General features: G+C 40.2%; 2 protein-coding genes across 2 annotated transcripts; one reads left to right on the top strand and one right to left on the bottom strand.

Moving 5' to 3' along the window:
• Window positions 1-2,659: 2,659 nt before the first annotated feature.
• mcee (methylmalonyl CoA epimerase) lies at window positions 2,660-4,936 on the bottom strand. Its single transcript, XM_079736372.1, has 3 exons — window positions 4,881-4,936; window positions 4,281-4,618; window positions 2,660-3,652 (listed from the first exon to the last, which is right to left on the bottom strand). The coding sequence occupies exons 1-3, from the start codon at window positions 4,906-4,908 to the stop codon at window positions 3,500-3,502; spliced, it is 519 nt and encodes a 172-aa protein (XP_079592498.1). The 5' UTR covers window positions 4,909-4,936; the 3' UTR covers window positions 2,660-3,499.
• A 92-nt stretch (window positions 4,937-5,028) lies between these two features.
• mphosph10 (M-phase phosphoprotein 10 (U3 small nucleolar ribonucleoprotein)) lies at window positions 5,029-18,648 on the top strand. Its single transcript, XM_079737401.1, has 11 exons — window positions 5,029-5,121; window positions 5,453-6,125; window positions 6,320-6,483; window positions 7,637-7,799; window positions 8,033-8,174; window positions 9,826-9,893; window positions 12,639-12,776; window positions 13,076-13,186; window positions 16,138-16,245; window positions 16,633-16,863; window positions 17,032-18,648. The coding sequence occupies exons 1-11, from the start codon at window positions 5,036-5,038 to the stop codon at window positions 17,176-17,178; spliced, it is 2,031 nt and encodes a 676-aa protein (XP_079593527.1). The 5' UTR covers window positions 5,029-5,035; the 3' UTR covers window positions 17,179-18,648.
• Window positions 18,649-20,284: the final 1,636 nt, after the last annotated feature.

The following is a 20,284-nucleotide window of genomic DNA, read 5'->3' as shown; positions in this document are numbered from 1 at the left end:
CTTTGATGTCATTGTAATTTTTGTGTTTGATGTAGTATAGACATTTTCATTATAACATTGATAACAAGCAAAAAAACACAAAATCGCTAGTATGAGCTGCGAATCGCTAGTTAACGACTTTGCTAGCTAACATGGATGATAGTTCAGGACAGTACTGGACATATTTCCATGTCCCATATTGTTATGATATCCATATTTTCCATGTTCTAGGGACTCCTGGTTGAAGATAAGCTTTAATCCCCTGCTAAGTCATGCAATAGTTAGTTTTAAAAATGCCTGGAGAATGTGGATCAATGTTTTTTACAGAAGCCATTAGAAATATCTCTCTCTCTCTCTATATATATATAGATAGATAGATGATAGATAGATGATAGATAGATAGATAGATAGATAGATAGATAGATAGATATTGTACATAACATGTGGCCATATCAACCAGTTCTGCCATATAATCCAGTCTCATTTTTTAAGTTTTCTTTCAGGAGATCATTGAGGCCGCTGCCAGCACAGAGCCCACTCCTCTGCCTCAAGCACCTCTTCTGCATTGGTATCCCTAAGTCCCCCAACCTCCAGGAAGAAGGAAAGATGAACCATCCACTGATGGTTTAAAACCGACCGTTTTTTGGGCCCCTTTGAAGAAGTTATTGATAAATGCGATTGTTGATGCCTTTTTGTAATGTCCAATATTAGTGCCATTATATCACTGGTTCTTGTTTGTATGATATTCTTCTTTTACATTGATGGCATACTACCACAAATTCTATGTTTATTTATTATATATTATCTTTTGGTGCAATATTGCAGTTTCTAACAGATGAGAGCATGAATAATATTCTTATCTAATCACAACACGTTTTTCCATGTAGGTAAAGTTACATTCCTAAGGCATTCAAACTAAACAGTAAAACTCCAGCAACAAATATTGAAGTATCAAAAGATTTATTCTGAAATTAATGTGTTCAAAAATAACTCAACTAAAAAAAGACCATGCATGGCTCTTCTGCTGAGGTGGGAGTCCAAACGCAGGATGGCCACCTTTACGTTTAACTTGCAGTATGACGGACAATTGGTCTGGAAAATGAAATCAAATGCAATCATTTAGTCTGAATTAGAAGGACTTTCACTACTTGAAACCAGTTATATACAATACAAGGGGTTGATCGAGCAACATTAATGTTAGTTATACAAGCATGCTGTGTGGCTAGGCTAACTACAACAAAAATTTTGCAGTATATTCTACATACCTCGAACGGATCCACCAGCATTCCCAGGCGAATACAGCGTTGTACAAGTCTTTTGTTTCCCCACATTTGTCACACAGTAAAAATATGTTCAAATCCCATGCAAGAAAATACACCACAGGTGAAGCCGGTATTGTGAAACTCAAAACCGGCAACAAACTTGTCGCGTCTATTTACGGATACGCAGTCGACTGCTACTAATGACGTAACTGGGTCTTGAAGGGTTGTCCCATTTCGTAGAAGGTGTGAGGGGTAGGGTTAAGGGGTAGGCTTAAGGGGTAGGGGTAAGGGTTTGGGCGAAGGGGTGTAATGGGATTGGGCCTCACTAACAACAGAGAGTAAGAATTAGCTCTTCCAACTGAAAAGCTCACCAAACAAGTTTAATGTACTTGCTATACTCACCAATAGCAAGTTATCATGTAGCTCCTTCTTCTTAGAATTTTTTTGAACTGACTAAGATTCATACTTAAGGAGGCAGACTCATGCTTCTCCAAAGTCGTAGAAACGGTCCACCAGCATGTCCTCCTTATGGTCCAGTCAACAACAGAATCAGAACCTCTGCTCTCGTGGTGGGAGAGGAGACCCATTTAGCCGATGTGGGAAACCTTTAATTAAACCAAGTGCTGCACAACAGGTTGTTCGGTCAGTGGAACACAGCAGGTTTGGGTCCACTGATAATGGCTATATTATCTCTCTTCTTCTGACATGAATGTATGCATGGGGTTTCTACAAACAGAGGAACTAAATAATGCATGCAACAAATTCATTTACAAAGCATTCTTGTTCAATAAAAATTGGCTACTTAGATGGTCCAAGACGCACACAACCACGAAGAGGCTTCTAAATGAAAGTATGAGCACTAAAGTGATGAAGCGGTGTGGAAGACCTGTGGCAAAATCAGCGGCTGAGAACTTCTCAGAGATGAGCACATGCCTAATTTTGTTTGATCACTACCCCCGCATATACATTTAAAACACTAGCAGCAGTACAAGAGAGGGTAAAGAGCGACGAGCCCAGCGGCGCACCATGCGTCTCACTTGTTTTTATGTTTCACATTGAATGTCGTTCATGTTCTTGTATTGCTTTAATAAATCTTGGACTTATCTGACAATCAGACCTATGCTTTTTTTTTTCCTTTACATTGAAAAATGTAACGTTTTATGCCGGTATACTGGGTGGGTTAACACTGCATTACAATCCAATATATTTTTTGCTCATTAGAACCTATTGTTCTGCTATAATGGTAACTTTTGGGTCTTAAGACTTTGCCCGACAACCCCAGAAATCAACGTCCTGTTGACCTCTCTGATCACGGGTTCAGGATATGATTTATATATAATCACTACAATATGCATTTCCTGCAGAAAATGCAGTAGTGCAAGGTGAGATTGAAAATGTTTTAATAAAGCCACATAGTTTAAGGCGTAAAGAAATGTTGAATGGATTAAATAAAGTGCAAAGAATTGTACAGAGCTCAAAAGTCTAAATGGAGTAAACAATGTAAACATGCACACCATTTAAAAAATCTAAAATGGTTTGGCAACAAATAAACTAATTAATTTTGTGGTGACAGCAACGAGGGTTTGTTTTGGAATATGTTTCTATAAAATGATATATGTAATCTTCTCAATTTCTTCACTCTATATACTTTTTCTTTTTTTTTAATAGAATTTCCCAAATATTATTAGCATTATTTTCTCGTTTAATCGTTTACTACATAAACTTCTAAAATGCAGTATGATTTAATTTCTGACTAACATCATGCAGCTATTAGTTAAAGCATGTCCACGTAATACAAGTGTGCTTTACTAGATTACTTTTACCAATGATAGCACCACTGGTGCCTGATAGAGATGCATCATATTCCATTGATCAGAATCAGAATACACCTCATGACAGGAACCCTGGTATTTATATATTTTTAACATTACCAATTTACAAACTTAACCCATTAAAAATAGACATTTTAACAGCATTAAGTATGTAGTAAAAAGTACAATTATTATAACAAAGATCTAAAAGTTGCTGGCTTAAGTGGGATCAGGATAATTATGTAACTTCCAACCGTAACATCTTTATTCACCAAGAGCATCAAACTCTTATTGAATCACATTCAAGATGCATGGACCTTCAGAAAAGAAGCAGAGAGACAAATGACTTTCAGACAAATCATGTGAGAGTACCACATCCAAGTTGGTGTTGTGGGAGGACCAGTGGGTGGAGATCGGTACCAGGGGATTTCCCTGGTTTAGGGAGCTTCAGGCCTCTTCCAGCTCTACCAGTACCCCATCACAGTCCTTTGGGTGGAGGAAGATCACAGGTTTGCCGTGGGCGCCGATCTGTGGCATGGCTGAAAGGGTTCTGATGTTCTTGACCCTCAGGGCTGCTATTGCCGCATTTATATCTTCGACCTGCAACAACAGAGATGGAATTAAAACACTGATTTCACACTGAGTACTGGAACAGGAACTTTGCAATACATAACAATCATTTCTATCTATATAATTTTGACGGAACAGGATTCCGCACATAAACCTCCAGGTTCAAGGAAAGCTTCTTCCCCTAAACCACAAGACTATTGAACTCTTGCCTTTGATCACCCCACCACGAGAATGCACAAATATTTTAACTGTTTACTATAAATAAATAGATATACATTTGATTACTCTTGTTATTTTTACATTATTTCATTTTAAATTCATTTGTAATTATTACTACTTAGTGTCTGCACTGTCAAAGAGAGCTTGGAAAACTTGATTTTCACTGCTAGCAATAACTGCTACTGCATGTTTGTTGTGCATTTGACTTGGCCTTGACTTGAACTATGTTGTTATAGATAAGTTATATATTTTTTTTCCTTTTACTGGGCTGTGCTTTGTGGTGACACCCTATTTTCCCGTCTAGGATTAATAAAGTACATCTTATCTTAAATATTAGGCAATACATTATGCTAGGTCTGACAAAGGTTATCCGGAGAATTTATAGTAAATTAATGTATAAAAAGATATGACGCTGTCTGTAGCAGCCAAGATCACTTACCTCGATGCAGATGTGGTGCAATCCCCCCGACTTGTTCTTCTGTAGGAAGCCCGAAATCGGGCTCTTATCCCCCAGAGGATGGAGGAGTTCAAGCTTAGTGTTTCCGAGCTCCACGAAAACCGTGTAGACCCCGTGATCTGGCAAGGGCAGCTTGTCACTGACCGTCGCACCAAGGACGTCTCGGTACAGCGACGTAGCCTTCTCAATGTCTGGGACGGCAATGGCGATGTGGTTCAGTTTTCCCAACTTCCAAAGGGAGCCGGGAACCCTCGAGCGACGAGATGTTGAGGTTGTAAGCGCCCTGCTGGGCTGAGTGTGTCTGACCCACCGCGACAGACCTGCACAGTCAACAAACAAAACCACACACAATTCTAATTGAGTGGGTTCATAAGTATCATGGCGGAACGCCATTCGATTTTAAAGCAATCTGTGGTGGATTTACACCAATGCAGGACACCGGTTGAATGACAAGCACAACATTAACTGGTCAAAACTATCCGTGAAACTGATGTTTCACAGCATGGGTTACCATAAAAATCCATCTCCAATTTCGAATACATAAACGACTGCATTATATAAATATGATAATGGCATGACTACCTGCAACCTTCAACACGATCGACGCCATATTTCAAACGGTTTACAATGGTGTCGTCTGTGACCATGCCTGGAACCTTATCTGAACCTTATCTGAACACAGTTTCTCGGGGACCGTTTTGCGTGTTACACACAGATGTCCCCACGTGAATAGGAACATGGCTGCTGAAGATGTGTTGGGTCTACTGGGGGACTGTATAAACAAACTAAACGATGACACAGCACACCCAGATAAGTTTCTAAGGTAAGGTACAGTCTACAGTATACGTTTGGCAAGAATAGAAAAACGCTGCTTTATTTTAGACATAGTAGACATACAGAAAACAAACATGCGTTGAGGCTGCTAGTGTGCGCTATGGCTAGCTACTAGCTAGTTATAGCAGTTGCAGAACCCGTTGATATTATATATTATCTTATTAGTGTTTATGATTAAAGTCAAAATAGTTAATATCATGTGAGTTTACATTGGCAGCTGTAAAGAGAAGTTGAGACAGTATGTGCTATACACTGCTTCTGACGTCAACAATCCACCACTGAAATTCAGACCCTAAAACAAGACCGTTTCCTTTTCGCAGTATTCAAGATGGTGTGGCAGCAGACTTCACGTCGCTGGCCAAGATCCTGTATGATCTCAACAAGACAAACGAATCTGCCGACTGTAAAGGCAGCCCGCTTGTCGAACTGGTGGTTGACAGCTTCGACGAGGAGCAGATCTGGCAGGAGCTGGAGCTCCAGAACACCATTGTGTTAACGCACTTTGAGATAAAAATTCACAAAGCTGCTGAAGATGACATGTTAACTCTTATTGACGAGATAGAGGAGGGTGCAGGAGATCAAAAGGAAGAGGCAGCAGCAGAGGAGTTGGAGGATGATGATGAAGATGAGGAGGAGGAAGCAGAAGAGATAGCTGCGAAGAGGCCACGACGGAAAACTGTGAAGGGCCAAGACTCAGACTTGGAGGAGGACTCAGACTTTGATTTCAACACGGATGAATATGAGAAGCGGGAGCAGAATAAGAAACTGGCACTGGTGGCGAGGAAAAGATTTCCTCAACAGTTGTCCGAGGTAGACGACAGGTTCTTCAAGTTGTCGGAGATGGAATCCTTCCTTGACGACATGGATAAACAAGAGGGCAAGGAGAAAGAGGATGGCATAGACTATTTCCAAGACTTGGCTTCTGACAACGAAGGAGAAACTTTCAACTTTGAGGAACCAATCTCTGCAAAGAAACAAACCAAAAAAAGTTCTGTATGTATCATGGGTCCTTTGTCAATCATTCACCATTTCACTTTATACCTTGTATATTCCCCTACAATTTTGATTGTCTCGTTGTGATTATTAAATTATTGTTTTCCCTTTTGTACCATAAAGATGACACAAGTACAAGTAATATATGTTGCTTGCTTCCTAATTAGTAATTTATTGTCTAATTTTGCTTCCAGCTAAAGAGCTCCAGAAACCTCAAGTATAAAGACTTCTTTGATCCTGTGGATGGAGAGGCGCCTGCCACAGGAGATCACCATGTCGACAGCATGGATGAGTTGCAGGAGGACAATGAAGATTACGTTCGAGAAGAGGAATCAGATGAGGAAGAGAATGACTCTGAGTAAGTGATCTGAAAATGTATTGGAGTAAAGCTATCTATAATACCAAACCTATCGCATGGATGTTACCAGATCCATGTGAATGTATGGATGGTTAATGTAATTGTATCTTTCCTCACATCTCCACTGTGCTAGCCAGTATGTGTTGGGGTTGTGTTCTGTTTTATTCTGGTTATGCACTGTCAACAGTGCATCACCCAGGTTGGTGCTACACACTGTTAGTGGATTATGTGTGATATTACCACACATTCACTATTAGTGATGCGCCGATTTCTCTTTTTCTCAGACGAAGTACAAGCAATTACATTTGGGTACTTGCTGATACCACGTACAAATATGAATATTTAATGCTACCATAAGTTTCCAGTGAGCCAGTGGACTCACTGTTTCAGTGAGAATTCGAACATTATGAGATTGAAAGAAATGTGTTTTTGGTGAGGTCTAGCAAAGAGGGGTGTTATCGCCATGGTAATAGCCCATGCCAACTTTGTGATACTTTTTTAGTACTGTCGTTGGGTATGAGCGTTATAATGAGTGATTTTGTCTATGAATGCGACACCCACCATAGCGATATACTATAGGTGTCCAGTAAATCCTAACCCTCAGACGCGGGTATTAAATAAATCGTTGCTCAGACAGAGCTTCACCACCCAAACGCACCCTAGCAAAATACAATACTTTTCTGAAAAGCTTGACTTTCTCAGAGACCTAGCAGTCAACTGCTGGCCAGGCAGAGCTTCGCACATCCACCCTTGGTCCTGACATCGGAGTGCCTCAGAAAAGGCACTCAGACTCACAAAAACAACGCCACCTGCGTTCGCAGCAGAGTGGAACGTTGTTTTGTGGAGAATGGCCAATAGGATTTTACCCACTTTTTCTTTTAATGGGGACTTATTTTAGGTGATAAAATGGCATAGATTACTATGTTGCCAATCCTATGAGACATATTACCATGTTTTAAAAAAACAATAAACATTTTTGGGTTCAGTGGCTCTTCATGTTACGTTGCGTAAAGTGATATCTGGTCGTACGAGTACATGAGCACAGTATCGGGTCCGAGTACTGGTATCAGTGCATCCCAATTCACCATGTCCATACATGGAATGTTAGAACTTTATATATTCCCTAAATCCACGTTATTCATTGATTATCTAGGGATGCAGAGGCGAGCCAGTCCCCAGAGGGTCATAAAAAAGTGACCTTCAATCTTTCTGAGGAAGAGCAGAGCGAGGGAGAAGACATCGTCGACATCTTCGGTGGGAAGTCAAGCTTGGAAAAAGAGGAACCCAAGTCTTCGTTTGAGAAACGTCAGCAAAAGGTAAGAAGAGTTGGCTGTGTTTTACCCTTTGATCTATGAAAACAGGACATCATGAAGCACACATGTCCTCTTGTATCAGATATATTCAGATGACATAATTATCGTCTGTTGGTCAGTATTATTGTTTTGTACATTACATACTGAGAAGCAACATTAGTTGGCTGGCAGGGCCTCAGCAAAGGGGATAGGATCCTTCAAAATACTATTTTTCAAAAATGTATTTACTATCCTAGATGGCTGAGAAGATCAGTGAGTTGGAGAAGGTGGCATTGTCAGACAAACCTTGGCAGCTGGCAGGCGAGGCCACGGCTCAGACCCGCCCTGAGAACAGCATCCTGACAGAAAATGTAGACTTCGACCAAACTTCCAGGAGGGGTAGGTCCACACTTGCAGGATTTCAAGGAGGGGGCACCTACATCTTTTATTTTTTTAAAGGTCCCATGACCAGCCACCAGGTGTGACTGTGATTAGCCGCTACAAGCCGTTTTGAAAAAAGGGGCGTCACAAGTCTCTTGTGATGTCATAAGAGACAGCTCTTCAAAACGGCTTGTAGCGGCTAATCACGCTCACACCTGTGGCGATACTACAAACCTCGATTAGGGGGTTAGCGGCGCTCAAAGCCTGGGTTAGCTGTGATGCGAAAAGTTTCTGCGTGCGGGGATCGTCTCCCAAGTAATGCACATTTATGTGTAGCTTACAAAGTCCCAATTCTTATGTCATATGGAATACTTATTCACTAAAGGTTATGGCAGTGTTTCCCATACATAGACCAATGTGTTGCGCAGCGCTACAAAGTCAACACTGAGCGCTACAAAGTCAACACTGAGCGCCTTTTTCTTTCTTTTTTTTGACGATTTTTAAATATAAATATCGTTCCGTTCATTCATCTCCTCATAGCACTCTTTCTCCCAGACAATCTCATTCACACACGCATACGCACACGAACGTGCACACACATAGACAAGCGCGCATTCATGCCATTGGTGCGCGGGTACACTTATAAACAGCTGATTCGCCCGCTCCTCCTCTCAACGCGCCTATCAAAGGAAGCCCAGAAGCACCGGGATTTTTGGCACAGAGAAGAAGGTTGGCGACCGTTTTACCAAAGTTTAGTATGATATGCTGTGCTCAAACACACCTGCCCAAAATTATTGTTAACTCAGGAAAGATAATGTTAGCCCTTATGAACTCAACGTTATTGATATTGAACATCCCGCACCCTAAGTCAGCATGAATAACGTTGGTAATGCAGCAAACTATGCGATTAATATGAAATGCGGTGATAGTTGAGATAGGCTACGGTGTTAAACTGGGTACCCCCAGCTCGTTCTGCCGTGGTTTGAATTCGCTCTGCAGCAGGGGCTGGAGAGCAATATATTTCTTTCTGTTTCCGATCCGCTTTTACTGGAGCCAATCACCAAGCTGGTTTTTCCCCCTGGTGCACTATTGGCTGGTTTAACACAATGACGACAGGGAAGCGATTGTTGCGATCGAAGCAATCGTTGGTCTGATTGGTTGAAGGACTATTATTTTTATTATTACATTTATATTACATTTATATTACATTATACTATTGCTTTTCCTTTACACAAAAAGTTCAATACAAGAACCCCCCCCCTAAATTCAGAATAAGGCAGATTGGACGTTGCTTTTGCATTTTTAAATCATCACTCTATTGGGATTAATGGTGAACAATTCTGCATTTGGCCTAGTTCTTTTTTAGACAATATGCAGACTATTTTCACTTACAAATTTACACTATCGGCTGTTTTGGGCAAGCACGCCTCAATAGCATTAGGCATATTATATGCAACTATGTTTCCCCTAGCTGTTATCTGATTCTTGAACTCCTCATAGGAGATATCTAGCTATCTATAGCTATCTGTTCCTCTTGAGTGAAATAGACTGCTCTTCAAAGAATACACGGTGCTTGTTTTCACTGGGCCATTCTACGTCCACGTGGTCATCCCACACTGGTGGTCCTTTCCTTGTTGGGAGTTTAATATTAAATCTTTCCATCCTTTAGCTCCTGCTATCACAGAGGAGACCACACTGAAGCTGGAGGATATCATCAAACAGAGGATAAAAGATCAGGTGAGAACTGTTATATCATATATACATTGTGTTGTTCTGTAGTCACATATGGAAGTAAATCGGTGTCATTGGATTATGAAAATAAAAAGCCATTGATTTTTAAGCACTGAATATTTATGCATTGAAATAACGTATCTGGATTTTTGCCTCTGAATTTAATTCTAAAATTATTCAATAAATCATTTTCAGCTTTATTTTTCAAGTTAAAAAAAATCATCAAATGTTCAACGTTAAATATTGCAACTTCATTTTTTTTTTTTTCAACATGACAGTCACCTGCAAAATTCAATGTATGAAATTCAACGTAATTGGGGGACCCAAGGATGAGTAATCGGTCCTAGGTGCTTCATCGCGGTAAAGCAAGGAGAGTGAGCGGGTGTTACACAGAATTATGCGACCCCCACCGAAAAGTGTGACCCCAGGGGGCGCTGTTGCAAGTTTTCTGCAACATGCACAAGTTTGAAGCGTAGACAGGCATGAAGTCGTTCACCGTCGGAAACATGCATGAGCTTAAAACTTAACGTTTGTATCGTCATCGATCACTCGGATTGGGGGTGTTTGTTTTGTGACACCGGGTGCACGTTAAGTGGCTGGAGCAAAACGCCTCTGTGGTGGCATTACAAGAGCGGGCAGAGCCAACACTATTCCGCACCGAGTGGCATGATATAAATATGAGGATGACAAATAAAAAGCAGGTTGCTGTCGGGCGCTTCTTACCAAGGCACGCCGTGCTTCCACTGGAACTACAAGCTGCTGCCGCTTCAGTTGCGCAATACTGTCGGCTCTGCGCTCTCGTTCCACAGTGGGCAGCGGGCTTCAGATCGCACCAGCATCACACCAAACGTAGGCAAAGGGACCTAGGATCGCCCCAAATTGGTGCCCTAATAAATTGGGCTCCTTAACCCACTACAATTACCCTTACGCTGCATGAAAATCCAGCCAAGTTACTGCAATCACACACACACTTCACATACAGGCATAAGTTCATTGTTTATTTCATACTGCAGTAGAAAAATTTAAAAAACGGTGTGCATTATAAGAAACATAAATAAGACATAAGGTCCCCTTCTTGCCTCACCTTGTTATTAAATGTGCTTAATAAATACATTTGATTTTATTTGATTAGTATTTAACAGACCGATACAATGGATAGGGCGTTTAGTAAGGTCCACCAACGTTGCTCCTCTCCCCATAAAAAGCTACAGTCGGTGTTTAATGACGTTGATTTAGCTTTGAGCATTTCCTATTATAGGCTACTGTGTAAAATGCTGTTTAGAATTAACGTTTGCATCAAGAAAGAAAGAACCAGCGACTGACGCTCTTATTCCCGCTCTCCTAGCATCTAGGCTCGATTGCTCTTCCTTGGGTCCCCGGATGTTAAAACTGAATTTCATACGTTAAATTTTGCAGGTGTCTTTGGCATGTTGAATTTGGAGACGTTGAAAATATTGAAGTTACATTTTTTAACGTTGAATATTTGATTTTGAATTTTTTCACATTGAAAAATAAAGTTGAAAAGGATTTGATAAATTTAAAGAGTGAATCAAACAACGTAAAACATTGTAAAACATTGAATTTTGCAGGTGACTTTGGCATCTTGAATTTGGGACCTTGAAAATATTTAAGTTTAATTTTTTAACGTTGAATATTTGATTTAGAATTTATTAACATTGAAAAATAAAGGTAAAAATGATTTATTGAATTCAAATAGTTAAATTCAGAGGCAAAAAATCGTTATTTCAATGCATTAATATTCAGTTCTTGAAATTCAATGGCTTTTTTTTTATTTTATCCAATGACACAGATTTACTTCCATAGTCACAGCTCTTATCGAAAAGGACTTACAAAGTAGGGCTGGGAGACAAAATAAATTTAGATACCCGAATTTATGGCTTAAAGGGTAATTCCGGTGTAAAATTGATTTGGGATATGTTTTGTATGATAACGAGTTGAAGCGTTCGTTTTGGAGTACAAAATCCGGATATAGACGCATTCTTCAGTTGGCTGTTTTTAGCCGATTCTATCAAAACGCACTGGTTATGGTAAAAACGAAATCGCTATTTTAAACTACTTAAAAAACCGACACTTCTTTGGTAGTATAATAGGGGTCTTAACATATAAAACGAGGCATTGAGAACTTTGTAAGTGTACATATTGTTTATTAAAAAGGACATTTTATAAACACAATACCATTATTAGATCACCCGTTGACGCCATTTTGTTTTTAAGACTCGATAGGTAGATTGACGAACACAGAGATTGTGACATCCGTCAGCAACACGCAAACTCTGTGTTCGCCATTGTGTTATTGCACAATTCCAATGTGTGTGAATGCTGAAGCTTCGTCTGAGCAGCAATTTATTTAGATACCCGTGTCCGAGGGTAAGGCTTTCCGTAAAAAATATAGTATAACGCTATTGGGTGTGTGTATTTTTTATTTTATTTTTTTCAATTCTTAAGTTTATTTTTAGGGCATAATGCCCAGCACTACCTACAAGTGACACTGAGAACAAGCAAAGCATAAAACCAACATTGGAGTAGCCACAATAAAAGGAAAAGAGCTGCACAAAATAGTTAAAAAACAACAAGTGCATAGTAACCATAAGAATCAGAGATGCGATGTTAGTTTTCTTTTTTTTTATGAAAACATTGTTGGTAGAAGAATGAAAACATGCTATTTGAACGTGCTGATCTTCATGTGGTTATAATGCTCCTGATGGAATCCCTCTGATTTGGACTACTCAGGTGTTTGACGATGTTGTGAGGAAGGAGAAGCCGAAGGAGGAGGCGTTCCGATACAAGAAGAGGTTGACTCTTGACCATGAGAAGAGCAAGCTGAGCCTGGCGCAGATCTATGAACAAGAGTTCATCAAGCAGACGCAGGTGGTTCCCTCAACCCCTTATTGGTCCAGAAATGGCAGATAATAATAAATGAATATCATTTTGCATTATCGAGGTGTGTGCGTGTGTGTGTGTGTGTGCGTGTGTGTGTGTGTGTGTGTGTTTAAAAATGGTATATGTGAAGTTTGAAATGGAAGTCCAGTGTGTGTGTCATATACAATGTCAACAGTAATCTGGGTTCTTTGCAAACAAATATTCCATTTCACTGCCATCTCCCTTTTTTCACCATGCCTCGTATAATAATTAATAATCAAATGCCTTTTGTTGTTTTCTGTTTTCAGAAAAATACCGTGGTGGAGGAGAACCCAGCCAATGTTGAAATTAAGAAGATGATGGACACGCTCTTCCTGAAACTGGACGCCCTCTCCAACTTCCACTTCACTCCTAAACCTGTAAGTACAACAGTTTCCCACAAAACAATGTTTAGCAGAGGGGGATATGCTTCGAGAATGGAGGCAACAATAGTGTAGCGTTTGACCCTAAAATTGTATTCGATGAATCATCGTAATGAGTTGACTCAAACTCGTAAAAATCGTGGTTTTCAAACTATGTAAAATCATTTTCATTATAATAACCAAATCAAATGGTTAAGGATGCTGATTTTGAAGATAAGAGATTTAAGAGCTGGAGAAAGTGCAGAGGCTATGTTTGAAATTAAACCCCCAACCGAAGTTTCTCTGCCATTGAAAAGTTGTCCACCACAGGTTCAGGCACCTTCAGTGGACCTTAGCTACATGCAATTGACAGACTGGATGGATTCCCTAAACCAAATCCAAGATGGCCTGTTTAATGTGAAATTTGGTGGGAGGTCTAAAAACAAAATGGCTCCTAAAGTACAGTCAAGTATATACGGATGTTCTTATGGCGCATTTCCACCGTCGGGTGCTGTAAGGCCCAGTACGACTAGGTCTGCTAGTCTAGGTGCGGTAAGACGTAGCTCAGTTACGCCGCGTTTCCACCGCCGACCGTACCCTTATGCTAGGGCGGGGTTTAAGCCGGACAGCGATAGCCGCGGCAACTAATTAGGCATTGTGACCTCATAGCAGACACATAAACAAAGAGCAGCAATGCAGGACGTCCAAGAAGGATGGCAAACCTTGGCGCAACATTTTCGAAGCTTTGGCCATTGTCCAGAAATACCATGCGGGTACTTTGTTTGTTATTATCCCCCTGTCGCACAGGAGTGATAATTCTGATTCGATAGCATTCTGATGTTTGGGCCATGGTTCACTATTATTGCGATTCATGTCCCAAATTATTCGAAGGCATTGCAAAAAAAAGAATAAAATAAGACTGCTCAACTCACTTCAATTGTCACATTTAATTCTGTGAACAATGGTATCTTTTACACATTAACTGAAGTGCTAAAACTTGGGATGATGGGTTTACAGATGAGATTTGAAAGTGGTTATGGAACTGGAGTGTTGGATGTCATGAGGCAGAGAGTTCCAGAGGTGGGGGGCTGAGCGACTGAATGCTCTTGACCCCATGGTAACCAGTAGAGCAGGTGGGAGGATAATCTGGATGAAGGAAGAGGATCTGAGAGTACGGCTGGGTGTCTTGATATGGAGGAGCTCAGTAAGATACTGAGGGGCAAGATTGTTGATCGCCTTGAAAGTGAGAAGCAGGATCTTGTAGATGATGCGATCTTTGATGGGAAGCCAATGGAGTTGCTGCAGGACAGGTGTTATGTGACTGATGGGAGGGGTTGTAATAATGACACAGGCAGCAGCGTTTTGTACCAGTTGTAGTATATGGATGGACTTGGCAGGTAAACCAAAGAGGAGAGAGTTACAGTTGTCCAAACGCGATGCGATCATGGTGTGAACCAGAACCGTTTTAATGAGCGACGTTGTATGTGAAATGCGCCACACCCGTTGGCGATATACTGTAGGAGTAAGGGAAACTGTAACCCTCACTCGGACGGGTGTATTAAATAAATCGCTGCTCAGACAGAGCTTCACCTTCCACCAACACCGTAGCATTATACTATAGGTGTCCGAAAAGCTCCACTTTCTCTTGGACTCCGCAGTCCGCTGCGTGCCAGACAGAGCTCCACACGCCTACACACCCTCTGGTCACGAAAAGAAAGGCAGTTTGCAGAAGAGTGGACGTAGTGTTTTGGGGATGTCAAAAAGGATATTATACTTTTTTTCCCCTCTAAATTGGGGACTTATTTCCGTCAACGTGATGAAAAGGCATTGATACCTATGTTGACAATCATATAAGACAAATGACCACGTTTAAAACAAAAACGGTTTTAGTTGGCTATTGCACTTCTCTATTGACCTGCACTGCAGATACTAGTGTTTATGAGCCGTGTTGCCTGTAGGGCTGGTTAGTGTAACTGCTAATTGGTATGAACAAGTTTAAAAGAGTGTTATTTTTTCTAAACTTAACTGTATTGATATCAGGAGAATTAATTATTAAATGAAACTAGGTTATCAGTGAGATATTATGATGTTTAGATAGTTAACTCTATTTGCTGGTGTAAACATTGCTCTTTCTGCCCTTAATATATAAATCACTATATATATACTATATATTAAATAGAGCAAAGCAGGAGGACTGCTGACACTTATGTCTGCTGTACTGACATCACTTATTTTTAATATATTTGACTTCTTATTAATTATTTATCATCAGCTTATCTCGATTAACTAGATGTGAAAGAATAACAACACTTTTCCAAGTTACTACAAATGCACACACCTATACATCTCCTACACTTACTTGACTGTAACACTGACTTGGTTCAACCATTTCAAACTTTATCAGTACAGCTCAGCTATTCTATATTTTATCTAAATCTATTCAAACTTTATCACTGAAGCCATTTGTTTAACTCTTACACTTAATTTGTTTGCAGCCATTTTATATTTTTAAATGCTGTGCATTTTTACTTTGTTTACTACAATTAAAATGTTAACTTCTGAACTATGTTCAAATCTTTTCACTTGATTTGAACTATTCTTTGCATAAACATAATCACTTTAGCTATTTGTTTAAATCTTACATTTTATTTGTTTCCAACCATTTAACATTTTTTAAAAGGTCAGCATGTTTATGTTGTTTACTTTTGAACACGGTTTGTATCTTTTCACTTGATTTATTTTAAGATTTTGTATGGCTTTATTAAAACATATTTTCAGCCACATTTTGCACTGCAGTACTCACCGCATTTTCTGCAGGAAATTCATTTTCTAGTAATTGTAAATATTCTTGTCAGAAAATAAATTAATAATGCGTCAATGAATGTAGTTGTGGTGAAGCCCAAATATCTTCCAGGCCTCTGGTGTTAATGAGATGCCCCACCCACGCTTCACTTCCTATTTTCTCCCAGGCTGTTCCAGAGGTCAAGGTGGTGTCCAACCTCCCCTCCATCTCCATGGAGGAGGTAGCTCCCGTTGGTGTTAGCGACACTACACTCCTTGCCCCAGAGGAAGTCAAAGTAGGTTGCTCCCTGGCTCGGTCAGTGTTTCCCAACCCAGGGTCATATGCATATGGGGTTACAGGACATAGTTATAAGCTGTAGATATTTGATGAGGCACCCTTGATTCAGAAGATTATTAAAAACGTTTGAGGGCAGGCCATGAGGCCCTGCGCAGTAGGCAATAGACCTAGTAGCGATCCTGGTTTGATTACCTCCAGTGGTCCTATGTTACATGACATTCACCCTCTTCTTCAACCTAGTGTCCTTTCTCTATCAACTCTCCAGTCCATTAAGGCACAAAAGGCCCTAAAAAGAAAGGATTGAGAGTTCTCATTAAGGACTCTTACTGGGAAGCACTAGTGCGATGCGACACTCAATGAAAATGACCTTCTCCTTTGACCTCAGGAGAAGAACAAAGCAGGAGATGTGCTGGGAGACTTGGAGAAGACGACGACTGACAAGAAACGGCAGAGACGTAAGATGAAGAAGGTGAAGCAGGTGAGGATCAAGGAGAAGGAGAGAAAACAGAAGCTGAAAGACGACAGCGGCATTGAGGGGAACAAGAAGCTGTCCAAGACCCAGGTGGCCGACAAGCTTAAGAAGATCACCATGGGTGGAAAAGCAACCATACTCAAGGTCAGTTGGTTTTTGACGGTGGTTGTACTAACTCTGAGCGGGTTTGTTTGGTGGTGGTTATATTATTTTTGGTGTGTGTGTGTGTGTGTGTGTGATAAATGCTAAGCTACGTTTAGTCCACTGGCAGTGTATGGCAAGAGAGCTAAATGTTACTGTTGTGCGTTCCAGGATGAGGGGAAGGACAAGGCGTTGCGATCCTCCCAGGCTTTCTTCTCGCAGTTGCAGGACCAGGTGAGGAGTCAGATCAAAGACTCCAAGGGACAGACAGCCAAGAAGAAGAAGAAGACACTGTCTGCCAGCAAACTCAAGTTGTGAACAGAGCAGATGGACAGCATATCTCACTGTATAGATTTGTTTAACGGAAATCTTTTACCTAGTCAGTGCTTGTTTATGGGTTCTTAAGAATAATTAAATGCTTTGTTTTATTCTTCGGTTTAAAGTTCTTCATTAAATTGACAAGATATTGGATATTCAGATACTCACGCTCTGCATTGCAGCGATGACGCGATCGTATGTCCGTTCCTTCTAGCGGACGCGGGGGAGACGGTCAGGCAGCGGCACTCAACTCTATAATAAAGCCATTGTTTGGTCAATGTTTCTACATAATTAAAGTTCCCACAATTAACGTACTCTCACCCTAACAATTGCCTTACAACAATGCAATTAAACGGGCGACATCTTGCGTTTCAAAATATTCCCAATGGGTTAAGATCGCCCTTTTGAATTGTTGTCCAACAGTAATGGCATGTTCGAGATGCCTCGTACACCACCCACACGAGTTGCATAGTGGGAAGTCTCCCAGCTTTCTTGCGTCATTTCACTGAGGCACACTTTGGTCAGTCCCACTAGGGATTCTGAGAGTCAACCAAGTTCATTAAGGTGGACCATACGACTCGATAAACAAAAATGGCTGTGTAAAGAGATGTATTTTCTTTGTATTTGTACGACGTTGGTAATTTTAATGTATATTTTAAAAGCTCTTACACACCTGATTACATTACTGCTTTAATCCGGTCAACAATTTATTAGGGCTGTGCCGTTAATCGAATTTTGTTCGCGATTTTAGTGTCAAACGATCACAAAACTAATATTGTCGAGCTTTCGATTTTTTAATTTTTTTATTTTTTATAGAAAGTGCAGAACAGCTTGATACATATCTACATTTATTATTTTAGATTTTAACATTTTATTTTTTACCATTTTGTGTATCCCTTTATGGACCCTCCTTGCGTCCACCGCAAGGTCCTGACGTCTGCCTCCCAAAAATCGCCTGCGTGGTAAATTAAACAATTAAATAAATAAATGTAGGCCTACTAGAAGGATTTCAAGGAATGTTTTATTCGCAAAGACTGCAATATTTTTAGAACGTTGTCATGCGCATGAAATGGAAAATTCGTCTTTGTGAATAAAACATTGCACGAAATCTTTCTGGTAGGGCTAAACATTTATTTAACCATGGGCGAACATAGCATAGCCTACACTGATTTAAAAAAAAAAATAGAAACAGCAGAGGAGATTGAGGCAATTACATCTGTCGCAGACGTTCAAATGAGGCTCTTGATTTTCTGTTTACAAAGGTGTCTGACTTGATTATTTATGAAAAATTGACATTTTGAAATTAAAGATACATTTTGAATCGTTTTTTTAGCTTACATAATACTGTTCATGCTGAGACTGCTTTGCTTTTTGTGCGGGGTTTGCGTCAACATCAAGGTAAAGAGGCGGTGGTTGTAAAAAGTCTATAGACCGCTCATTAAGTTCACTCGTTGCTTATAATGGTTTATTCGTTTCCCAGTATCATTTCTTTAATTTTGAATATTTTTGTTCATTTTTGAATTGTAAAATAAATACAATAATTTTTTGAAGTTGCGAGTTTTTCAAATTATTGGAAGCGAGTCGAGCTGACCCCGCCTGCTGTACCGTATATGTACCGTATTTGTGAAACACAACACTGCAAATGTGGCAGTTCCATGCGCAAAGGGGATTTCTAAAAGTTACTTTACAGTAGCGGCAACTAGCGTCAAGACTAAAGAACTTAAAGTAGAGGTTACTACTGACGTAGTGTTAAGCACTAGCGGCGCCAGGATTTTGATTGTGGGTGGGCCTCAAGAAAACTGGATGGGCCAGTTAAAATAAGCCACAAAAAAAACGGGTTCCCCTTCATCTCCGTTTCAGCGCTTTTCTGCGGCACTGAGGACAGCGACTCAGTAGCCTACCTGTGTGGCTCTTGTGTCGCTGTCCTCAGCTCAGTGCTGAAGCGGACAAAGACACACCTTGGCAGTAAGCCTTACTTCATTTATCTCTTTTGAACGTTCAATACACAAAAAGACTGAAATGGAATTATATCTTTGTAGGGTCTGTTTCTCTCTCCATTTATGTACCCAGCACGGCGGGCGGGGAACTGTCCAAAATTATTTAACTGTTTCTTATAAATTCAGAATGACAGAAGAACTGTATGGACATGAAATAACAGCAGCATTGAATCTGCTGCTGAACACAAACAGCAGGAAATCGATCAAAAATGATTTATCCTGTAGCTTATTTCTTAAAAATAATTAAGTGAATAATATATCTAACCATATAAACAACAGCATAACAATCCGATATAACTAATAAATAATCGAGCAGGGTGCTAACTCGTCACTTGTAACCGCGTTACTTAAAACGGCAGGAGTTTCCTCCTCCTGCTCCTCGCAGCGTTTCTTGCTGAATTTAAATGAAAACAAGCTGCTTTGCTTTGCTTTGCGTTTATTAGCTCTTGGAGAGACGTAGGGCGAACTCCCATCTGGGGACTTCTCCTTGCAGAGCTCTTGGAGGGACACAAAGCGAACTCCCATCTGAGGCCTTGTATGATTGTGTGTTAGGTCTCGGATTATTGTATGTTTATTGTTTGTTTGTTGCATGATTGTTGTATGTTATTGTACCTTTATTACTTACTTAAATTAGCCTCATTGTTATAAATTCGGATTACTCTTTATTCCTACTCAGTTTTGGCAGAAACTATTAATGTGGGCCAAATTCCCAGCACAGTGGTCATTGGTTACATGCGAATATTTTTTTTCTCTCATGTCAGAGGCTTTACAATTTACGTTTGTCCAACCAAATATCTTCCAGGATTTTGCCTTAAATAAAAATACTAAATGTCTTTGTTCTTAACTAACCCAACGTTACTAAGGGCGAAAACCGAGGTCTCTGTCATTGCAACGTTTATCACTGACCATTCAACTATGTACACTCGTGCTGAACTTCCATCATTATACTGTAAATGATCATGCATGTTTGTATACTTGACAATAATAGGCATGACTCAACTAAAGCTTCTGAAATCACACTGTGAAAATGAAACCAGAGGGCCACAAGTCAGGGGGCTTGCAATGCACTCCCCGACCTTGTAGTGGCAGGGGGGAAGTGGCTGTATTGT

This window comes from Pollachius pollachius (assembly GCF_949987615.1).
Source record: "Pollachius pollachius genome assembly, chromosome: 5".
NCBI lineage: Eukaryota > Metazoa > Chordata > Actinopteri > Gadiformes > Gadidae > Pollachius > Pollachius pollachius.
This window is presented reverse-complemented; position numbering and strand designations above follow the sequence as displayed.